Below are 22,868 nucleotides of genomic sequence, written 5' to 3'. Positions count from 1 at the left end.
AAGCTGCTGTATGTATGTTTTTGATCCAGTAGATTCTGTCAAATCTAAGAAAGTACGAAAATGCATGATTGTTTTCTGTGTGAAATATTTTCCATTCATTCCAGCATAGAAAATTAAGAGTTTTAGGAAACATTGGATACTCAAGACTGAATGATATACATGATCTTTACAAGTGTATGTAAGCTTTTGCTTATGACTGCATGTATTATACACTATTATTCAAAAGTTTGGGGTCACCCACACAATTTCATGTTTTCCATAAAAACTCACACTTTTATCCATGTGCTAACATAACTGCACAAGAGTTTTCTAATCATCAATGAGCCTTTCAACACCATTAGCTAACACAATGTAGCATTAGAACACAGGAGTGATGGTTGCTGGAAATGTTCCTCTGTACCTCTATGGAGATATTCCATTAAAAATCAGCTGTTTACAGCTAGAATAATCATTTACCACATTAACAATGTATAGGCTGGATTTATGATTCATTTAATGTTATCTTCATTGAAAAAAAGTTTTTCTTTCAAGAATAAGAACATTTCAAACTTTTGAACAGCAGTGTATGAAACACAAATGTTAAATAAATTAGATAAATTATGATTCACCTGAGTTAATGTAGTTTAGAGCAAATTTACATTAGAAGTTCTTCAGTTACAGACCAAGTCAAGCCTTACAGAGTTGGTTTTAAAGCCAATAGTGTGACTCACCTCTTTTTGTCTGTCTGTTTGCTTATTGACTGCACTGATTTCTCCATGTTCTGCTGCTAATCATATGGCCATGATTTAAAGCTGCGTTTTTCTCTGCAGCTCTCTGCCGTCACTTTTTCCTCTTCCTCGCCAGCTGTTTGTGTTCTGTGCTGTGTGAGCATCCTCCTCACTTTCCCCCCGTTCGTCTCTTTCCTCAGCTCAGACCGAGGCATTTTGGTTTCTAATCACCCACAGCTGACAGCGATGATGTTCTGGTTCTCGTCTCGAGCGTCCTCCGTGGTGGACCCGCATCTTGTGGCATCACATCTGGAGACGCAGTCTGTATTACTGGAGTCTCTCAGCAACGTCATGGCTCATCTGCCAAATGCCTCGGCTCGTGTTGTGCTTTGCGCAGCGCGGCCATATTTCCGGTAACATTTCGTTCCGCTACCCCATCTGGTGTTGGCGCCTGCTCCTCTGTTCGGTTGCCAAAAAGCTGTGTTTGGATGCATGTTAAGCATAAGAAACAGACGTGAATGCCCAAGCAGCTCATCAAGCTTGTCCTTTTGTACACTTGCTGAAATGCAGAAGAGATTTATTTTTTTTCTTCATCAGTGATGCAGATATTCTTCACTTGCCAAGTCCAGTAAATGCACTGGAATGTCTGGCTGACACTGGTGCAGATGCAGTTAAACAAACCGGGTAATATTTTTATTACCGTAGAAGAAGAGAGATGCAGACGTCCTCTTGAGCACTGGTTTCCACAGCCAAGACAAACAGCGTCTGCTTAGTCACTGATGTAGAATCAAGCATTTAATAAATAACAAATAAGAACAGTTGATGCACAAAGGTAAACATCACTGAAGCTGGAAAAGTCGTGGAAAAAGCAGAAATCAGCTGCATCAGTGAGACAAAAAATTATCAGAACTGATTTAGAATTTTAAATTTTTAATAATCAGATCCTTGTCTTTACCAAACCACATATAAAACATAATATTTTTGAAACTGACCCCCCAAAACAGATCTATTCCAATTGAAGCCTATCATTTATCGTTCCCAGTTTTATTTTTTAATTTTAAAATGTAACTCCACTGTCAGCTCTGAGCTTAAATACAGACAGGAGGAGTTTTTCAGTGGCATCTCCAGGCCAGACAAAGAACCTCAGAGGACGGAGGACTTTTTCCCTCCAAAATCCCCTGAAATGGACATTACTGTGGTCGAGGAGGATGTTGATCACAAGAAAGTAGAATCTAAAACTGTTGGAATCACAGGTCCAAAGCTTTGCACCAAAATTAATTGATGCAAAGTAGAGTGTTAACTCCTTGTGATGAATTTTGACCATCATATATTTAAAATTGAATGCCACCAACCTCTGATAAGTAGATCCTTTGCAGTTAAAAATCAACTTTATACCTTGGTAACATGTTTACATGGCGTTTTTTTATATGCTAGTAGACAAATTATGAGTGAAATCTCAATAATTGTTGAGAATTTCCACCTTGAAACTATAGTGTGCTGATGATGGTTTAAACAAAATGGATTCTGACTTCGGAAGTTTCGAACGTAACAAACCGAAAAAACCAAATCAAGTCAGCTTGCAGGGTGGGACCTTCTGGATCATTCTTCTTCTTCTGAAGTAGTTTAAATATCTGACTTAATTCCAGTATTCCAGTTTATTGTTGTGTAGCTTAAATTAGCTTTACAGGATACAGAGGTTACATCTAAGCCATTTTAAGGGAGGAAGATGTTATTTGTATGGAAAAATATTCTAAAGCGTCTTTATGTGTTAATTTGATGACGTTGTGGATATTATTCTGCACTACTGACAACCAGGTGACACTTTAAGAAAAGCAATCTGCAAAGCAACTGTCTCAACTAGCAAGTTGAAATAAGCCAAACAACGAAGACAGTTAGCAAAACAATCACATATTGAGTTTACAACAGTCTTGAATTCAGTCTTGGATGATAGGTTTATTAATTTTAACTTTTTTACGCAAATTATTTCAAGTGGATGCAACAGGAAACAGAAAATCTTGTTTTCCATCTCTGCTTGGACACAGCAAATTTGCGTCTTGCAATTAGGGATCGTATTATTTTACTCCAGAATCAAAAAATTGGCCAAAATTTGAAAACATCATTGCAAAGATAGTAGTATTCATAATTTTGTCTTTCGTTTTTGGTTTTAAATGTTGGCTTTTCAAACATTTTGTAGAGCATTCTGCTATAAAAAGTGTGAATTTGTGAGTCCATCTCGAAATGTGTTTGATAAAGCTGCAGTGCATTAAACAATTCAGCCACCGAGTTCCCTTTTCACTTCATAAATTAGCATCTGGTGCTTCCATCGTACTTCACCATTCAGTTATGTCTTTAGAATCCGGTAGTTGTCACTTCGACTTGGCTAATTTGACATGAAGCCTTTCAGAAATCTTAGCTTCACAAGTTCTAATTTGACCTAGTTAGAAAACAGGTGCTCACTGGGGAAAATTGTTGTGTTTGGTGTTGCTTTTAATCTTAACATTGATGATCCAACAGTGTGTAGACCGGCTTGCTTCAGTCCTCGACCTCTGTACTCTCGCATCTTTGTGGTAGCGGTTCTGTAAGTATGAATTCATTCATTTCTGGTGAACTTTGTCTGCAAAACTGAATTTCCACGTTGCTCATCTCGCCTGTGCTGCTGAACTGTGGCGCAAGGAGGAGGAGACATGCTTTCTGCTTAGTCACTGAAACAGTGGGTCGCTCAGCAGCGTCTCGGAGGACGCCGTTGCCTCGCCGGCTCCGCTAATGAGTGACCTAATGAGTTTAAGCAAACTGCTGCCGGCTCAGCAGTTCCTCGCCCTTCGTTCAAGGCCGTGCTTACCGCGTATCAGCTGGACTTTTTTTCCCACACATAAATGTCATTTTTGTCAGCGTTCTGGAGTTCAATTAAGAGTCCAATTAGGATTTTCCACCTGAGACACACGAGTGTAGATCTGATGACTTCCTGTATGTTCTGATGTGTTTTCTGAAGCTTCCCCCTCCTTCTGTCCGTAGGTTTGACCTGGGAGGACGACGCCACCCAGCAGGTCCTGTCCAAGGAGCTATCCAAGCTGAGGAGGATTCCCTACAGGCCGCAGCAGAACTCGCCTGTCTACAACGCAGACAGCAGGTCAGACGTTTACCCAGTTTACACATTTTTAGCTCTGTGATGTGTCCCACAAACTGGTTTTACATCAGTCTAATACAGGTTAGACAGCTTCGTAATGATAGCGAGAGGCTTATTTGGAACCTTAAAGCTTGGAAAAACACTCATGCAGACCATCACTATGCTGTCACTGTAATCCAAAAAGTAGATCCATTTATATTTTCTAAGGTGTGCGCAGCTTTTTCTCTACACAGATATGCCTCATAAAGTGTACAAGATTTTTAAAGAAATCACTACTTAGACTCTCTTAATCTCTTGATCCCCTCTTGTTGGCATTTATTTTTCCAGCTGACAGTTACTGACTTTATTTCTTACAGTGGACTGTAATCTGTATTAACTTACCTGTATTGTTCGAACTCAGTGAATAACTTGTAATTTTTATGGTGCTACATTTGGTCCAGAAACTAAAAAAACAAAACAAAACACGAAAACCGTCTTGTTTTACCAGAAGTCTCACTTCTCTTTGCAATAAAATGGTTCCCACTTTCACAGCATTTTAACGTTGAATGGTGGTCAGGTTACTTGTTTTTTTTTTTTTTTTTGACAAGAAATTACCAAAAACAAAGACTCTTTCATGCCAAAGTGAAAACAGATTTCTATAAAGTAATGGTGATTAATTAAAAATATAAAATATGTGATTGCGTAAGTATTCACCTTTTTGAAGTCAGTGTTAATTTGTTAGATGCACCTGTGAGCTGGAGTTACAGCCTTGAACCTGTGGATGGATCTCAATCAGTCTTAACATCCAGACTCCGCAGTTTTAACCCATTTGTCTTTGCAAAAATCACTCAAGCTTTGTGGCACATCAGCTCTGCGATACGTCACAAGTTCAGTGTAGCCATAGATTAGCAACTCTAACATCCACCAGCAAGGGAAAGAGCTTCTCATGAGTGCAGCACCCTGTTGGAAATGTACAAACTCTGAAGGAACTGCCATTTCTGCTTTGAACAAGGAGTCTGAATGAAGAATTCTGCACTGTGTAGACATTTTTCTCTTGATAAACACTTTGTTACGTTTAGCATAATGTTCTTCTAGAAAACAAACATTTTCTTCTGGAGTTGCCAGTTGTGATTTTTAATTTGAGAACAATCTGAATTTACCCCAAATACAGGGACAAGTGAGCAGTTGAGCTGAGTGGTCTAACCCACAAAAAATCCGAGCTGAGTTTTATCAGCAAAAGGTTACATCTCAGCCATTTTAAGGGAGGAAGGGGTTATTTTTATGGTAAAGTCTTCTAAATATGCAATTTTGATATGGAGAGTTGAGTCTTTAGGTGCTAATTTGATGACGTAGTGGATCCCTTTGGCAGCACTGGCTTTGCAAAGTTCAAGATGATTTAAAATGTCAGTATTACCACCAGTGTTTCATCTCAGTACAGTCATACACTTTAGCTGACAGCTCAAAAGATCATGTTCAAATGTGCTGTACCCCTTTAACCTTCATAGACCCAGGTGAGTCCCTGTGAAGAGACAACAGCGCCATGCAAATAAAACAATACCAACAACCTGGTGACACTGTAAGAAAGGCAGTCTGCAAAGCAACTGTCCCAACTAGCAAGTTGAAATAACTAAAAAGACAAATTAGCAAAAGAATCATTTGAGGGGTTTAGAAGCAGAGTGGTCTAACTCACAACAAATCTGAACTGAGTCTTAGAGCATTTCTGTAATATTTTATGGTCTAGATTTTAGTGGCAAAATGGTCTATCCCACAACCCAAATATAGTGTTACAGTGGAATGTTAGACCATTCTTGAAAACAAAAAACTCTGAACACATTTTTCTCAAAAACTACAGAAAGTGAGCCAGACCACTCTGCTTTCAAACCCCTCAAGTGATCTCAGTGAAGACAAACACGGACCAGATAAGGTTTGTGCGTTACGTCTTGCTCAGACAGTAAGGTATTGGCGTGAACATTGCCATAGACAAAGGGTATCTGGACCAAGAGACTCATCGTTTTGTCTCGTATAGTGTAGAGTAGTTGACAGTGACCAACATGTGATCTGTCAAAGAATTTAGCTCTTTATTTCTGTTATTTGACAAACTGACCATCTTTGCATCTCTAGTTTGACTTTTAGTTTGGTTTAAGTGAGAGTTGGAGCTGCTATTTATGAAGCAGTCTTCGGCTTAAGTGGAAAGTTGGACAAAGCATTCATTCAACATTTTTGCTACCAGTTGTTTTGGCCCTGCAGTTTGTGTGTTTCCCTTTTTTTGTGACTACTGATGCTATATAGTTCATGTACACACGGTTACATTCAGTTGACTATTGTCTTTGTAAAGAAGGGTTATATGGCCGTATTTAGCTCTGATACTGCAGCATACATTTCTTCTTTTTCTTCATCCCTCCACTCACTGCCTTCCTCCCCTGCAGGCCGGCAGCCGAAGCGATGGATCCAGTAGACCAGAGGGTGAAGCCAGTGGAGGTGGAGCTCAGCAGGAACCTGCAGACGTATCTCCAACGTCTCGGCCTCATTCCGAAGACTGCCTCCAGCCTGAGCTCGCCTGGCAAGGTCAGGGGTTGGTCTGGGTGTCCGCTGTACCTCCAGTTTAATGGCTTTGTTGTGCTGTTGGGGAGTTCATTCAGAGCATTCATCTTTTAGTCACAATGTTTTGATAAATGATACCAACATGTCCGGAAGATACACCGCCATGGAAGTGCAAAGGGAAAAACTCTTGATGTATTCATTTTCTAATTTAAAATAGTATGACAGTATAATAGGAAAACTAAAATATTCAGAATTATACTGGTTTAGCAGAGTTATTTATGGCTTAGTAATAAATAACTGAGCAGTTTAAGAAATATAATAAACAAGGGGATAAAACAGGTCCTGTGGCCAAATCTGTTAAAGAAATAAAGGGAATTTCAAAAGAAAGCAGCTAAACTGAAACATACAACAGCAGCTCTTAGTGTAGATGTACCAGAACTCCTGATGCATTTCTTTTTCTTCTTCATGTTGCGTTTTTTCTCGCTGTGGACTCGTTTTTCACAGCAATATGAAGTCGTGCACTTTTATGGAAACAGAACAACCATGAAGGAGCAACAACTCAGACATGTCTTCCATGCAGTTATAATGACATTAAAATCTTAAAGAAAAGAACATGAAAATGAAAAAATAAAAATGGAATCAGCATGTCCAGCATATTCCCAAGTGCCCATAGCAGTTACTGGAGAAAATGGTAACTCCACATACTATTTTATAGAATTAGAAAAAAAAAAATTCTACTTTTTTTTTTTACTGTATTTAAGTCAGCTATATATATATATATATATATATATATATATATATATATATATATATATATATATATATATATATATATATATATATATAAATGAATATTTTCCAGGTGTCATGTATTTACATTAGAAATTGAAAAATAGTAAAAGCCACTGTATTTTTATAATTTTTGCATTTTATCATAAAATTACACTATTTTTTACAATGTAAAATAATTTTATTTTACATATATTTACTGTTACTTTTGCTGTCTTTTAATGTGGTTTTTTTGGCACCCTTCCTGCCAAATTTTCACCATTTTTCTAGAATTTTTTTTAATAATTAAAAACATAATCAGCATGTCCAATATTTTTCCCAGTGTCCACAGGAGGTAGTGGAGAAAAATAGTAGCTCTACATCCTGTAAATATTTTGCTATTTATATTTTTTTATCATTTGAATACTCATCTCCTGTTTGCTTGAAACACTGGCTGCAGTTCATCTAAAAAGTCCCTGATTTTTTATGTATCTGTTGGTTGCAGTTTTTACATAATTTGGTTACAGATTTTTATTTTTACTGTATTTAAGTCAGCAAAAATAAATAAATAACGTAAATAATTTTAGACATTTTATTTGGTCATAAAATGACTATTTTTTTCCTGTGTAAAAATGGTCATTTACATATATTTGCTGTTCTTTTTTTCTGGCACCCTTCCTGCCAAATTTTCACCATTTTTATTGGATTTTCTTCTTTTTTTTCTTTGTTTTTTGTTTTTTTACAGTGTAGGTTCAGAATAGCTCCACTGCATTCCCATAAATAACATCTCTTTGAATATCAATACAGAGGTTATGTTACGTTTGTAGAAAACAAAGCTTGTATGCAGCTCAGTTTTGGAGAAAATGGAGCCATTTGTGGAAGTTGGTAATTATCTCCTTTAAATGGATTCTCCTCCTTTCTCACCTTGAATTTTAGGAGAAAAATATAAGACACGTATCTGACAAAATCCAAACTAAAACAAGGCACAGCGAGATTTAAAGTCACGTCACCCATATGAGTGAATATCTTCTGCAGAGTCCTGCTGCTGAACTGTGTCACATTTAAAAAGGAGGAGCAGGTGGTGCGTTTGTTTTCGTCTAACGTCCACAGCCACCTGCCTCGGTTTGAAAAAAGAAAGACAGAAAGCTCAGATAGATTTGAACACTGGTACGACAGCTCACACCTTCAACAGCGGGGAGTCCAGCTCTCGCTTCTCCTCCCTGACTGATGGCTTCTCCCAGCTTGACTGTCAGCAGAGAAATAATACCAGCCGAGAGTTCAGCAGTTCAGCGTTCTAATTAATAACTCACGACGTTCCTGCCGGAGGTGGAGGGAGGAGGGAGGAGAGGACGACGGCGTGGAGCCTGACGGCGTGGAGCCTGACGGCGTGGAGCCTGACGGCGTGGAGCCTGACGGCGTGGAGCCTGACGGCGTGGAGCCTGACGGCGTGGAGCCTGACGGCGTGGAGCCTGACGGCGTGGAGCCTGACGGCGTCGCTCCGAGGCTCGTGGCCTTTTCTCTGCAGGTTCACCTGTTTGGTGGAAATGGAAGAAAAAGAAAGAGTAGGAGGCGCTGGAGGGGTAGAAACTGCATCGACCGAACAAAGATACCGGCAGTGACAAATCCCAGAAGGGGCCTCTCCACGTACAAATCATAAAGAAGTATGACGAGGAGTATTGTCATGATAATTTTACCGTTACTCGGGCTTGTGGCGTTTCTGTGCACTTAGGTGGCCGTTAATGGAGCCGGCGGTGACAACCTGCTTTTGTTGCAGCTGATGGATCTGTTAATATCATTGCATAAATGGATTAATAACTCGGTTTTCAGAAATGCCCTTTTTTCTTCTTCTTCTTCTTTTTAACCATGTCAATAATGTTTTTGTTCAAATGAAGTCTTTTATATTAAAGGCAAAGTGTTTGCTTCTTTGCATCCAGATGCTCCGATCGAGTTCTGCATCGAAATCACGACAACTTTGTGGCACTTTTTTAACCCCGTAAAGCCTGACCCACCAAAAAATAGCCAGAGTTCAAGTTGAACATTATAGGAACATTATTTGAATGATAAATATTCTAAAGCTGTTCTGTCTCACTTCACTTTTAACCTTATAAGAACAATATTTAAAATTGTATCCTTTGTTATTAGTTCACTTTATACCAGATACAATCATTCATTTAATTGATAAATATTAGTAAAATGTTCTTAGTTTACCTTTAACTGTAATGGAACATTACTTGAAATGACAAATATCCTTAAAATGTTTTGTCTTAGTTCATTTTTAACCTCACAGGAACATAATTTAAAATGATAAATATCCATAAAACCTTCTGCCTTAGTTTATTTTAGGTATTTATTTAAGGGAAACGTTCTGTCTCACTTAACTTTTAACCTGATAGGAACAATACTTGAAATTATAAATACCTATAAATTGTTCTTAGTTCACTTTTAACATATTTTATTAACATTATTTGAAGAAGAAATATCCTCAAAACATTCTGTCTTAGTTTATTCGAGGTATTTATTTCACAAATTCCACATAATAAAAAGATTTGCCATATTATTTTGATTATGATATATTTTTTTCTATCACGTTTGATTCATTTGACAACTTTTTGCTCACAACAATGTTGATTTTAGAAACAAAAACTGGTATTTAATGATTTATCATGTTGATGAGAGAGAGGTCTCAGAAATTCATGTAGCAAACATGATACACATGGTATAAATAGGGTTTATCATATATTATAGATCAGCTTCCTCCACTTTTAAACTCAGAAATCAAGCACTTTGATTTTTGTCCGATTCTTTTGTTTAGCTTCGTTGTCTGTGGTGTGTTAGAAACTAAAATAGCATAATTTGTCTTTTTTACAGCGTAATAGGGGGTTGAAAAAGTTAAATTAACCTTCTGTTTAATATAACAAAGAGAGAAACCTCACATCTTTATGTAGTGCATCCATGTGTTTTGCAGATATTCAGACAAACTAAGCTTGAACAGATATAGAGCAGAAAAAACCATCAGTGAAGGCAGGTCGTTTTTGCTGCTTTTAGTCGTTTGCATTCACATCACATGAACATACAGTCACTCCTGAGCTGCACAAACACCTCCCTGCTCATGATTTTAGGCCATCAGCAACACAGAATTATGTTTAAATAATGTTTAAACGCTGCTTTCCACATTCGTTTGGCAGATATTTTTGTCCAGATTTGCTGAAAATGTTGTTCTTGGGCGTACAGAGCCGGAGAAATTTGGTGTTAGTCAGTGGCACTTTTGCAAGTTTTTTACCTGCAACAAGATAAAATACAACAATTAACATGGATGTAGAGAGAATCTTTGTTATGTGACTGTTTGGTTGCAGCTGAGACTTTTTATTTATTTATTTCACAGAATCCAGTGAAAGAAAATGCTTTATATTCACCACTTTCAAATGGTGATTAAGAAATTTACAATTTTAAAGCTACATTTAGTCATTTTTCCCAATGAAACCAGCAGTGACACATGATTAATTCAATGATCAGAATACTAAATATTTAATAAGAATAATAGATAATAATGAAGAAAAATAATAATAGGATGTTCATGTAAATACATCAAATATAAAAAGAAAATACGTGAATCAGGACGCAATAATCACACGACTGAACAGTAAACTTCACTTAAATCTAAACTTAACACTTAACTGGAAGCTAACTTAAATTTTAACTTTTGTCTTTTCAAATTAAAGTTAACTATATATACCTTATAATTGTACAGATTATTTCCCTGTTTTGTTAAATTCCAGATAAGAAGTAGTGAAATCACAGAAAAAAATTAACACGTTAATCAAAAAAAAAAAAAAAAAACACACTAAAATAAAATCCACGTCAATAATCTGTAGTTTTACAAATGGTAATTCATTTTTTTGTATTTAAATCAGCAAAATAAAAAAAAATAAAGGTTTTGTGAATGCACATTAAGAATTTAAAATGCCTTAACCTCCACCCTACAACCCCCCCTTTTTAAAGGGGTAATGTTTTATTTATTTTACATTTGAATGTAAAATTCTGCTATTTTTTGCTGTATAAAAATATTGTTATTTTCACTGTCTTGTATTGGATTTTTTCTCTGACACCCTTCCTTCTAGATTTTCACCGTTTTTATAGGATTTTTTGAATAATTAAAGATGCAATCAGCATGTCCAACACATTTCCAAGTGTCCGCAGCAGTTAGTGGAGGAAATGGTAGCTCTGCATACTATAAATATTTAACTGTTTGCATTTTTATCATTTGAATAATCGTCTCCTGTTTGCCTGGCTGCAATATTTACAGAATATGGTCGCAGATTGTTTTTAAATTCTATATATATTTTACAGGTGTTGTGTATGTACATTAAGAATTGAAAAAAAATGTAAAAGCCACTGTATTTTTTTTCTTTTTTTGTAATTTTTATAATTTTTTTTTTTTTTTTACATTGGATCATAAAATTACACAATTTTTTTATTTGCTGTTATTTACTTACATACTTGCTCTGAACTATATCAAATATTAACACAAAATATAAGTGCATCAACAATCATACATGCAAAATAATCTGACGTGAAATGACTGATGATTGTTTATGTTTGGATGACATTTATCTATTTATTTTTTATTTCTCAATTACACTCCAGGGCACTATAGGCACTTTGTCCTTTTAATTCTCTTTCTTTTATATTTTATTCTAGTTTTTAAATTCTTTATCCCAGTCTTTTAACTTTTTTTAACACCTACGGTCGGATTGCACCGTCATTTTCACATCCAATGACAATACAGACATTCTGTTCTAGCCTTTTAATGTAGTTTTTTCTGGCACCTAGCCATTTTTATAGGACTTTCTGTTGTTTTCTTTTTTTTTTTTTTTACAGTCCAGGTTCAGAATAGCTCCTCAGTGTTTCCATAAATAACATCTTTGCGAATATTTCTTCCATGTCTTGCAGAGCGACCGCTACCAGTCGGGCATCGCTTCAGATTTCTATCGCTCCAAGGCCCAGACCTCGGCTCAGAAGTCGCCTCCCTCCAGCTTCTCCTCCTTTTCATCCCTCCAGCCTCTGCAGAAGCAGAGACCTCCAGCCGACCAGCTCCTGGCCATGCGGGCCGAGGGCGACCTTCTCCTGGGCACCCTGAGGCGGTATCTCTCTGGGCATCTGTCTCCGCACGGCGGCGGGTCGAGTCCCGCTGAGGAGGAGACTCCCTCTTTCCGCCCAAGGCCCTTCTACGGCAACGGAATAGAAAATTCCGGCCTCAAAAAAGAGACTACAAAACCCCGGCTTCTGAAGATGGGAAGAACTCAGGGGGCTTCGGTCAAGGACCCGCTCACATCTGTGGACGGTATGTGCTGTGAGCAGGATGGATGTCATCAGAAAACATTTAAAAATGTTAACGTCCGCTTGCACACATCAGTCACAGCAAACCTGTTTAACAGTCAGAGCTGCCAGGCTTCAGGGTTTCATCACAAAATACGCAAAGACGGGCGTTCTTTCCAAACAAGTAAGCAACAGAGAAATTAAGGTTAAAGTTTGGTCCTACATTTAAATTTAAGGTGACGCTCTGAACATTTCAAACCCAAACAACAAACAATGATTCTGTTTCACACATTTATGTTTTCTCACCTTCTAATTCTGTGATCAGGCAGGTAGAACTGCTTCTCCTGTCACACTTTTACTCACCATGGGTTTAATTTTTTACTGCAACATAAAGTCCATGGATAAGGAGAGACAACACAGAAATAATCCCACAATTCATAAAAAGAAAAAAACAGGAGTTGAATTTTTCTCACTTTTAATGTTACAAACATTGATAAAACCTGGAATGAACAGAACATGTTCCAGGGTGTTACAATACAGGGAGAAGCTGTGGCTCTATCGATATTTTACTAATTGCATTTTTAATTCTGCACTTTTTCTTCCTGGTTGCAAAAGGAGCAGAGAATTTTTCTTTATTTACAGATTCTGGTCGTACAAATGAAGGTGTTGTTGGGGGGGAAAATGTAAATCCCACACGTGGAATGACATGATTTTAATGAAACATCACTATTTTAGCTTAGATTTGGTTCCGTTTCTCTACGGAACAAAACAGGTGAGTAGTTCAAGTACAAGTAGTTCACTTTTAACCTTCTAGGAACATTACTTGAAATTATATATATCCCATAAATGTTCTAAGTTCACTTTTGACATTTTATAAATATTATTTTAATGACAAATATCCTTAAAACTCCACCATATGACCTCATAGGAACATCATTTAAAGTGATTAATATCATTAAAACTCTCTGTCTTAGTTTATTTTAGGTATTTATTTAAGGAAAACATTCTGTCGTAGTTCAAGTTGGACATTATAGGACCATTATTTGAAATTATGCATATTCTAAAAATGTTGAAGTTCACTTTTAGAAACATTATTTGACTAATAAATATTTTTAAAGCGTTCTGTCTCAGTTCGCTTTTATCCTTATAGGAACAATACGTGAAATTGTAAATATCCTTAATATGTTCTTAATTCAGATACAATCATTAATTTAATAAATAAATATCTGTAAAATGTTCTTGGTTTTCCTTTAACCTTAGAGGAACATTACTTGAAATGACAAAAATCCTTCAAACGTTCTTAGTTCATTTTTGACCTCAATGATAAATCTCCACAAAACGCTCTGTCTTAGTTTATTAAATGTATTTATTTAAGAAAAACATTCTGTCTTAGCTCACATTGAACATTATATGAACAATACTTGAAATTATACAGAGCCTATAGATGGTCGAAATTCACTTTTAACATTTTTGAAACATTATTTGATTGATAAATATCCTTAAAATGTTGTGTCTCAGTTCACTTTTAACCTTATAGGAACATTATTTGAAATTATACATACCCAAAAAATCTTCTAAGTTCACTTTTAACATTTTAGTAACATCATTTGAATGATAAATATCCATAAAACGTTCTGTCTTACTTTATTTAAGTTATTTATTTAAGGAAAATGTTCTGTCTTAGTTCACTTTTAACATTTAGAAATATTATTTGAATGATGAATATCCTAAAAATGTTCTTAGTTTGCCTTTAACATTAAAGGAACATTATTTGAAATGACAATTATCTTCCAAACATTCCATCTTAGTTCATATATAACCTCATAGGAAGATAATTTAAAATGATAAATATCCTTAAAAATTTTGGTATTTATTTCAGGAAAATATTCTGTCTTAGTTCACTTTTAACCTTTTGGGAACATTATTTTAAATTATAAACATCCTAAAGATGTTCTAAGGTCACTTTCAACCTTATAGGAACAACACTTGAAATGATAAATGTCCATAAAACTTTCTGCCTTAGTTTATGGAAGGAGATGCTAGAATCAGGGCTCAATAATGACTCGACTGTACAGCTTACTTAGCTTGAATCTTAACGTTGCTCGTTTCTCCAGAGAGGTTCATCGAGAACGTTCTGAGGAACGTCGGCCGGCAGCACGTGGACGTGGACAACCTGACGCCGCAGGACTTGGACCAGCTGTCAAGCCTCATAGCTGACGCCCTGCAGGTGGTGGACCAGGGCCGGGACCAGGACCAGGGCCGGGACCGGGGCCGGGACCAGGACCAGGGCCGGGACCAGGACCAGGGCCGGGACCGGGGCCGGGACCAGGGCCAGGGCCAGGGCCGGGACCGGGGCCGGGACCAGGGCCTGACTCGGGCTCGGGGACCCGGACCGAGGGACCTGGAGGAGGAACCGAGGGAGGAGGAGAAGCTGGAGAACGCTGCCACTGTGAAGCCGGTGGAGAGCACCGCTGAGGCGCTGGCAGCACTTCAAGGTAGTTTTCTAGTGATTCATTTTGTGTTTTTACATAATTAAAGTATTGAGCAAACATACATAATAACCGTGATGAAAACAAAAGAGGAGCTCTCTGCTCGCCGTGAGGGCAACATAAAAATCAATGTGGAGAATAAATAAGCATCTTGTGTTGGATGCAGAGCAGAAACTGAGCCGGAGTTAATGGTTCCACCCAGACCAGACAACCCACAGAATACTTTAACGAGCTGCAAATAATGAACTGTGCTACAGAGATGTGGCTCGGCTCAACCTAAAGAAGCTCCTAAGGACAATAACGTACTCAGTTGGTTCATCTGCTTCATTTAAATGTAATAATAAATAATAATAAATTAAATGTGTAAAGAAAATATTAGAATCGGGACGCAATAACGACACGACTACAGTTTTTTGTTACACCGTAGTGTATCGTACTTTTCAGCTTATTGTTTTCCCTGAGATGTTGCTTTTATTTAATTGTTTTCTGGCTAAAGATTTCCTTTGGGATCAATCAACTCTCAACTTAAATCTAAACTTAACTTAAAACTCAACTTAACTTGAAACTTTGCATAAATTTTTTTATCAGAAATTAGCTTAAATCTTAACTTAAAATTGAAATAACTTAAACATTAATGTAAATCTTAACTTAGATCTAAAGTTAACTTAAAACTACACTGAACTTGAAGCTTGATTTAAATTTTAACGTACATTAACTTTAATCTTAAATTTTAACTTAAATTTTAAATATTAATGTAAATCTTAACATAACCTAATTATAGAATTCACTTAAATGTAATCTAAACTTAAATTTTAACATAAATCTTAACTTAAATCTTAAATGTTAAGTAATTTAAATATCAGCGTAAATCTTACCTTAAATCTTAACCTAAATCTATACTTAATTTATAGCTAATCTTAACTTGAAACTTAATTTAAATTTTAACGTAAATTAACTTAAATCTTAACTTAAATCTTAACCTATATCTTAACTTATCCTTTTAGAGCATTTCCTGGCAGATTTTTTTTCAACATCTGTAAAAAATTAAATTTCAAATCAAATATCAAAGTAGAATGAAAATCTGATTTAAAAAAAAAAAAAAAATAATAAAATAAAAAATAAAAACCGCCCTTGGAGTTCGTGAAGGCTTCTTTTAGCTCAGACGGCTTTTTGCAGCGGTTCTGTTTGATTAACGCAACAGCTTCTCTTCGGTTCGTTCAGTTAATTCTCTCACTAAAAAAGGAAAAAAAAAACGTGTGAATGCTTTCGCTCTGTTTCCCCCCACAGAGCGCCACTCGGATCCAGAAGAGCAGAATGTGAAGGACAAGGTAAGCATTCAGTTCGTGGCACAAAAGAGAAAACTTAAATGTCAGAGCGAAGGCCGACATTATCAGCAGTTCTGAAACATTCGCCACGAGGAAGGACACGAACCCTCCTGCCTGCAGCTTTCAAAAGAGCTTCAAAGTGTGTTTGACATCAGACACTTTATGAAATAAATGTCCAGAGAATTTAGCAGGAACTCGGTGTTCTTCACTTACCCAATAGCTTTCACAGAAGGAAAATAAAGTCTAGTTTTGGGGCTTTTGTACAAGTAATCAACAACTAAATGGCATAAGATAATACATCATTTATTTTGTGATTTTTGATTGCAGGTGGGCAGATTGATTCTTTTTGAAAATCCTATAAAATTGTCAGACTAGGTGTTATAATGTTAAAAATAAAGTGGGTGCAATGTGAAGACGTCAATATTAACGATGAATAAATGAAAACACCTGCGAACAGAGGATTTAGAGGCTTACAGTCAACCTCAGCAGTCAGACTTTCTTCCTGTTATTATTGTGTGAGCTGGAATCAATGCCTGGAATTTTTTAACCCTCCTGTCGTGCTGCGGGTGAAAATTGACCCATTTTAAAGTTTGAAAATGTGGGAAAATATATATTTTCACAGTGAAACTTCTGATGTAAACATTTTCAACATTTTTGGGAAATCTTTGAACATTTTTTTGTGGAAAAAAAATAAATGTTTAAAATGTTTCTTAAGAACATTCATGTGAATGTTCTTAAAGAAAATATTAGAAGTTTTACTGATATATATGGAATCACTTTAGATATTTTTAGGATTTTTTTTTTGAAGATTTTTACTCATTTTTTGAAAATATTTACAAGAATTGTCCTGCCAAATTTAAAGGGAAATTTTTAAGGAATTAATGAAATTTTCTTCGTGAAGGTTTTGCAAATTTTCAGATATTTGGGGGATTTTTTTGCTGAATTTTTGGATTTTTTTTCAGATTTTTTTGATGCCCGTCAATGAGGACAACAGGAGGGTTAAATGAAAAAGCTGCATTTTGTGAGTTTTTAGTGACCACCTCACCCAAAATATCCTCTTCTCTCAGGCCGACAGCGGCAGCCTCTTCACCAAACTCCTCGCCTACCTTGACAAAACCCCGTTCACCGGCCCTCCACCGGCCAGAAACCGGTACGACATCGCCGTGGAGACGCCCAGAGGCCAGCCGGTGGGCCTGGAGAACGTCCAGAGCCGGACCAGCGAGGCCGGCGTGACGGTGCAGAAGAAGGACGCCACCCAGTCCGTGGAGGAGGTGTCCGAGGTGGAGGGCTGGATCAAGGAGGTGCCGCCTCCTCCGGCTTCGCTCGTCTACGAGGAGCCGCACAAGAAGACGATGCACGTTCCCGAGCTCCAGCTGGACGTCAAAGCCGGCAGGAAGAAGGCCGACGATGACGTTTTCGGCTACGTCATCACCGACACAGAGTGAGTAGAGCTGCCAACGCACAAGTAACACAAAGGAGCTGAAACTGAAGTGTGAGGCGGGGTTTTTTTTGGCGATATTTCAAAGGCAAGGCAAGTTTATTTGTATAGCACAATTCATACACAAGGCAATTCAAGGTGCTTTACAACGGCAAAGAAATACATTCAGAAAAATGATTTAAAGGTAGACTTACATTCAAATCGTAGGAATAAAACATAAAAGTAGACATTAAGGTCATAGAAGTGCACTAAAAGACAAGAAAATAGATTGAGCATCTAAGAGAAAGCTGCAGTAAACAGTTTGGTTTTCAGGCCAGATTTAAAAGGCCGACAGTTTGAGCAGAACCTCAGGTGTTCAGGAAGTTTGTTCCACAGGTGAGGAGCATCATAGCTGAATACTGCTTCACTAGTTTTGGTTCTGGTTCTGGAAACAAACAGTGCACTGGATGCTTCATATGGAGATAATAAGTCCAGGATGTAAAGTAAAAAAAACACAAACAGCAAAAAAGAATCCTGAAATTCTTGAAAAAAACGACCACAATATTTATTTGGTACCTAGTTCTACCTAATAAACTGGCATCTGATGCATGAGAGATACAGTTAATTAACTGAATTAACTTTTTAAGTTTCTTGTTCTCGGTCAGCCTGAAATGAAATGCAGATACAAACCAGTCATCACTACAACAACGTCCGAGCAGCAAAATACCTCAGAGAAAAATTCAGCTTTTCCAGAGAACTGTGAAGTAAGGCAGCCCTGCTTGTTTTTTTCTCCATTAATTATCCATTTAATCTCAGTTCTCGTCTCTCTGTGTGCAAATGTTTCACCAAAACTACTACCCCGTCACAATTTTAAGGGAAGCAATATTTGTTCTTTAGCTCCGCCTACAGCTGTGATTGGTTTAAAGAAATACAACCGAACCAGAGCTTTTTTTCGCCCTGCAGCAGAATGACACTGAGATGCAGACTCGACCATTTTGTTCTATAGAATTGGCCACAACATTAAAACCACCTAACAAACGTGTGAGTTCCTCTTGTGCAGACAAAGTAGCTCTGAGCTGTCGGGTCAGGACCTCAAGGTGTCTGGAATCGGACCGTTTGCGTCTTTTAGGTTGTTGAGATTTGGATCTTGGGAGTTTCGTGGTCGGGTCAGTGTCTTGGGCTCTTGTTCATGTTCCTCTAGCTGCTCCTGAGCAGTTTATGTAGGTTTGTGTCAAAGTAACTTTCGTAACATTTCAGTATATGCGGGAAAACTGGAGTCTGTGTAGCTATTTCAAAACTGCCGCTATTAAATATTATTATTGTATTCTTACCATCGTAATGACCAAGTCAGTGCAGAGGGGAACATGAAGGGAATCTGCTAGCAAATCCCTAAGACTTATTGAGGAACTGTGTTACGCAGCAGGTCTGACTTTTAGAAATTCATGCCGTCATTTTCGTGACAAGCTTTTCATGGTGTCTTGTGTGTTAATGCTGTTTTACATCTGTCAAATCATGTATCATTTGTTAAGTCCTGAAAATACATTCACATGATGACAAATATTATTTGTTAAATAGCAATTTATTTGCTGTTTTAAAGACAAATACATGCTAATTCTACAGTCAAATCTGTAAAAGAGCAAATCTCCACCATTTATAAAATTCTGATTTTTAAGTGGACATTATTTAAATAATAAATCTTTTTTTTTCTCCACGGAAACATGGATATTATTTGTTTTGCTAATTTAACATGATATTACCTGTAATAAAAAAAAGAAAGGAAACATGTATAAAACAACACTTTAAACTCTTCTTTTTCAAACCTTTACATACAGATTTTTACTTTTTTTCAAATAATTGCAAAAATCTGCAACATACCTATTTTTGAGATTTATAAAAACAGATTTTTTTTAAATGTGTAAATTATTTACAATTGTGGCCTGTTTCTCCTTCTCCATGTTATTTTACTAGCTGTCTGTCAAATAATAATAATAGTAAAACAAATTTAAAAATCTGTAAAATAGCAGTTAAGTATTGAAATGATTACAGTAAAAAATCATTTTACAATGTACTTTGCGTTTGAAGTCCTCGAAACTTTCATTCTCCTTCATCCTCGTGTTTGGTTTTGAAACTTCTTTGAAACTTGCTTTCTCTTTCAGATACAGCAGGCTCAAGGTCTCTTTCTGTTTCTTTTTCCATTTTGTTTCCTGCCATTCAGAGTTACACCCCTGAAGAGCCATAAATGTTGCGTTATAGAGGAAAAACATCTCTGTGGTGTTTCTGTGGAGGTCACACTCATGGCTTCAGTATGTCGAATGACGGAGAGTTTTTTATCAACACAATGTCTTTTCCTTTTGTCCTTGAATCTCTTTCACATTACCGAACTCTCGATCATACAGGTCATTAAGGGTGTAAATGGGCAACTTAACGTCTGATGCGGTCTTTAAAAACTCTGAAATTCATTAGAATTAAAAAGGTGTTCGTGCTTGCATCCAACAGCCTCAGCAACATGAAAGTGAAGCTTTTTTCTGGAGAGAAATGTTGGATAAATGACAAACTATCTGGCTTATGTTGACTCATTGTTGCCTTTTCAAATCTCATTTCTCCAGATTCTTAAGTAAATTCCAGGGATAAAAATGTCCAAAACAAGCAAAAAGCAGCTGGTTTTCTAATTCATACTTGCAATATTAATGCAATATTTAGGGCCCAAGCACTGACGGTGCATGGCATCCTTTTGGAATGCAAGGAATTATTTTTTGCCCAAAACAATCACATTTTTGAGGCCTAAACATGCTCAAACACTCTTCGGCATGTTTTTATGAAAATTTGCTCTTTGATATTTTTTGGGACAAAATGGCTCCATAGCGCCCCCTGCAAAAATTTATAACATCTATGATGGACAGGATGTTTCACCTTTGCCTACGAAATTTGGTAGGCATGTGCAGCACATCAGGACAAACAAAAAAGCCAATGGCAGCCATACCCTAAACCCAACAGGAAGTCCGCCATTTTGACTTAATTTTTTTGTGATTTTTGGTCATTTCAGGCGTCAAGTCTTCATACAGGGTAACTTCAAGATCCTCAGATTTGGCCAGTTGATACAACATTCCTTAATGATAAAAAGTCCTCAAAATCTTCAGCCAAAGTCAAAAGGTGCTGCCATGGAAGGCCTCCTGAACTTTGATGCATCGCAATGAAACAGGAAGTGCTGTCTAACTCTCCTGTACATGCTCCTGTCAGCCTCAAACTTTACATGTTTGATCAGAGTCCTGCCCTGATCACATCCATATGCTAATAATCCTTAACTGTCATAGCGCCACCTGCTGGTAACAGGAAATGACTTGTTTTACACTTTGATGTACTATTATTGTTAGTCAGTTGACCATATTAACCTCAAATGTGGTGATGGAAGTGTTGATGATGATTCATGGGAAAATTGTGAGTCTTCATCAAACATCGTGTCTGCGGCAAATTTCCCATCATTCTTGCTTTAGCTAAACCTTCCTGCAGGTCCTTGCAGTCAGTCTGGAAGAGCTTCCATGAACCTGGGGGGCTTTTTAGATCCCTTTTTGGAGCTTTTGAAGGCGTCACTTTTGAAGAATAACTTCATTTTGAGATCTTCAGGCAGTTTCTTAGAGGAGCCCATTGTTGAAGGTGTGCAGAGTTAAAGATCCTAATGGGGACTCTTAACTGCTCCTCAGACTTGTTGCATGGATTGAATGTACTTTTTAGTTGATGCTGTTTTGTGCCTTAAATTTTAGATTTTTTGCTCTGAAAGGTTGTTTTCTTTAGCAGTGCCTCTCAGAAGAAGCGCCTCGACGTTTTTCCTTTAGATATATTATTAAATGAATCATTGCATTGCAAATTTTTCTCTCTGTTGGAGCAAAAGCAAAACTTCTGCTCGCAGAACCTACACCATGACAGTAAGTGTTGAAGTAATTGAGACAGCAGCCTTTGCATCAAGTTGCCACTGCTTCAGCTTTGTGAAACAGACTCTGAAGATGTGATACTCTGATCTGAGGTGAACAGCTGGAAGGTTTAAGATGTCCTCAGTCACCTTCGCACCGTCGATGTCAGAGCCTTCAGTGTACTCAGCAGATTCCTCCCTAACCCTTTGCAGTGACTCTTCAAAGCGTCTCTTGACATTTCTGTGTGATTGCCGTACTTAAGATGAACACCAAAGTTCTCCTTGACGGTTCGCCTTGTGTCAAATCTCGTCTCTCTCTCTCGAGAGAAAGCGAAGTGCAGCATCAACCACAACATGGAAAAAATACCACTTTGCGATGCACCAGAAAGTAGAAAATAAAAAAGTCCTTCAAAGAACTGCCTCTTGGTGAAACAAAGCTTCTTCTGTGCTCGAATTGTCTCAATATATCCACATCTTAGAGCAACGACAAAACGTGAAACCTTTTTGCTGTTACGTCTGACTGCAGTGAAGCTGATGGAGAGCTTCATTACCTGGTTGACCTAAAACTGCACCTCACTGTACAGCCAACTAAATATAATACATCTGTAGTTGTACAGAAAGAGTCAAGCTCACAGGGGTTTTCTTTATCTCCTACAAAGAACATCTCTGATTTGTGCTTCCTGCTACCAGACTGCTGCTCTGCTACTCCTCAGTGTCATGCTGCGATTTCACAGTAAGGTCAGTGAGTTTTAAGGGTTTCTTTAAGCATCCGACTATATATCTTGATGCTTTTCAGCTCCTGACAACAGAAAAACAAGAGAAAATGCATTACTTTTACCTATAGCATCATTAAAACAATACCTCACAATTCTATTTTGTAAAGTATCCAAAACATAATCCATAGTAATGGAAATTACTATTAAAACAACAACTACATCATACATTAAAAATAAAACTCATTAAAGTTTAGTTAATATTAAGCAAAAAGGAATTTCAAAAACAGATTTTTAATAAGGTATATTCAAAATAGACCAACCTAACCAAGTGATTTTAGCCATAATTCAAAATATAGAATGTTGTCTGCTGTAGGAAACACCATGAAAATTAAGGTTAAGAACAAGATATTGTCTAAAATAAATCTCAACTTTTATATATATATATTAATCCTCTAAATCCCAAAACTTGCTTGGGTTTGAATGGCATGTTGTTTCACACCAAAAAAATACAGCTGAACCAGAAACTGGAAAATCTGAAGGAATCGTCCGATTTTAATTTTTCCCACAGTCCTTGAACTACTC

General features: G+C 37.1%; 1 protein-coding gene across 1 annotated transcript in view; it reads left to right on the top strand.

The window, feature by feature from the left end:
• LOC111563883 (receptor-type tyrosine-protein phosphatase N2-like) overlaps window positions 1–22,868 on the top strand; it is a 268,035-nt gene that overhangs the window by 43,372 nt on the left and 201,795 nt on the right. The window contains exons 4-9 of the mRNA XM_055014499.1: window positions 3,720–3,834; window positions 6,237–6,375; window positions 12,070–12,460; window positions 14,550–14,930; window positions 16,212–16,252; window positions 17,317–17,690. Coding sequence (XP_054870474.1) covers window positions 3,720–3,834; window positions 6,237–6,375; window positions 12,070–12,460; window positions 14,550–14,930; window positions 16,212–16,252; window positions 17,317–17,690 — 1,441 coding nt within the window. The remainder of the gene's footprint in view (window positions 1–3,719; window positions 3,835–6,236; window positions 6,376–12,069; window positions 12,461–14,549; window positions 14,931–16,211; window positions 16,253–17,316; window positions 17,691–22,868) is intronic.

This window comes from Amphiprion ocellaris, chromosome 10 (genome assembly GCF_022539595.1).
Source record: "Amphiprion ocellaris isolate individual 3 ecotype Okinawa chromosome 10, ASM2253959v1, whole genome shotgun sequence".
Taxonomy (NCBI): Eukaryota; Metazoa; Chordata; class Actinopteri; family Pomacentridae; genus Amphiprion; species Amphiprion ocellaris.
This window is presented reverse-complemented; position numbering and strand designations above follow the sequence as displayed.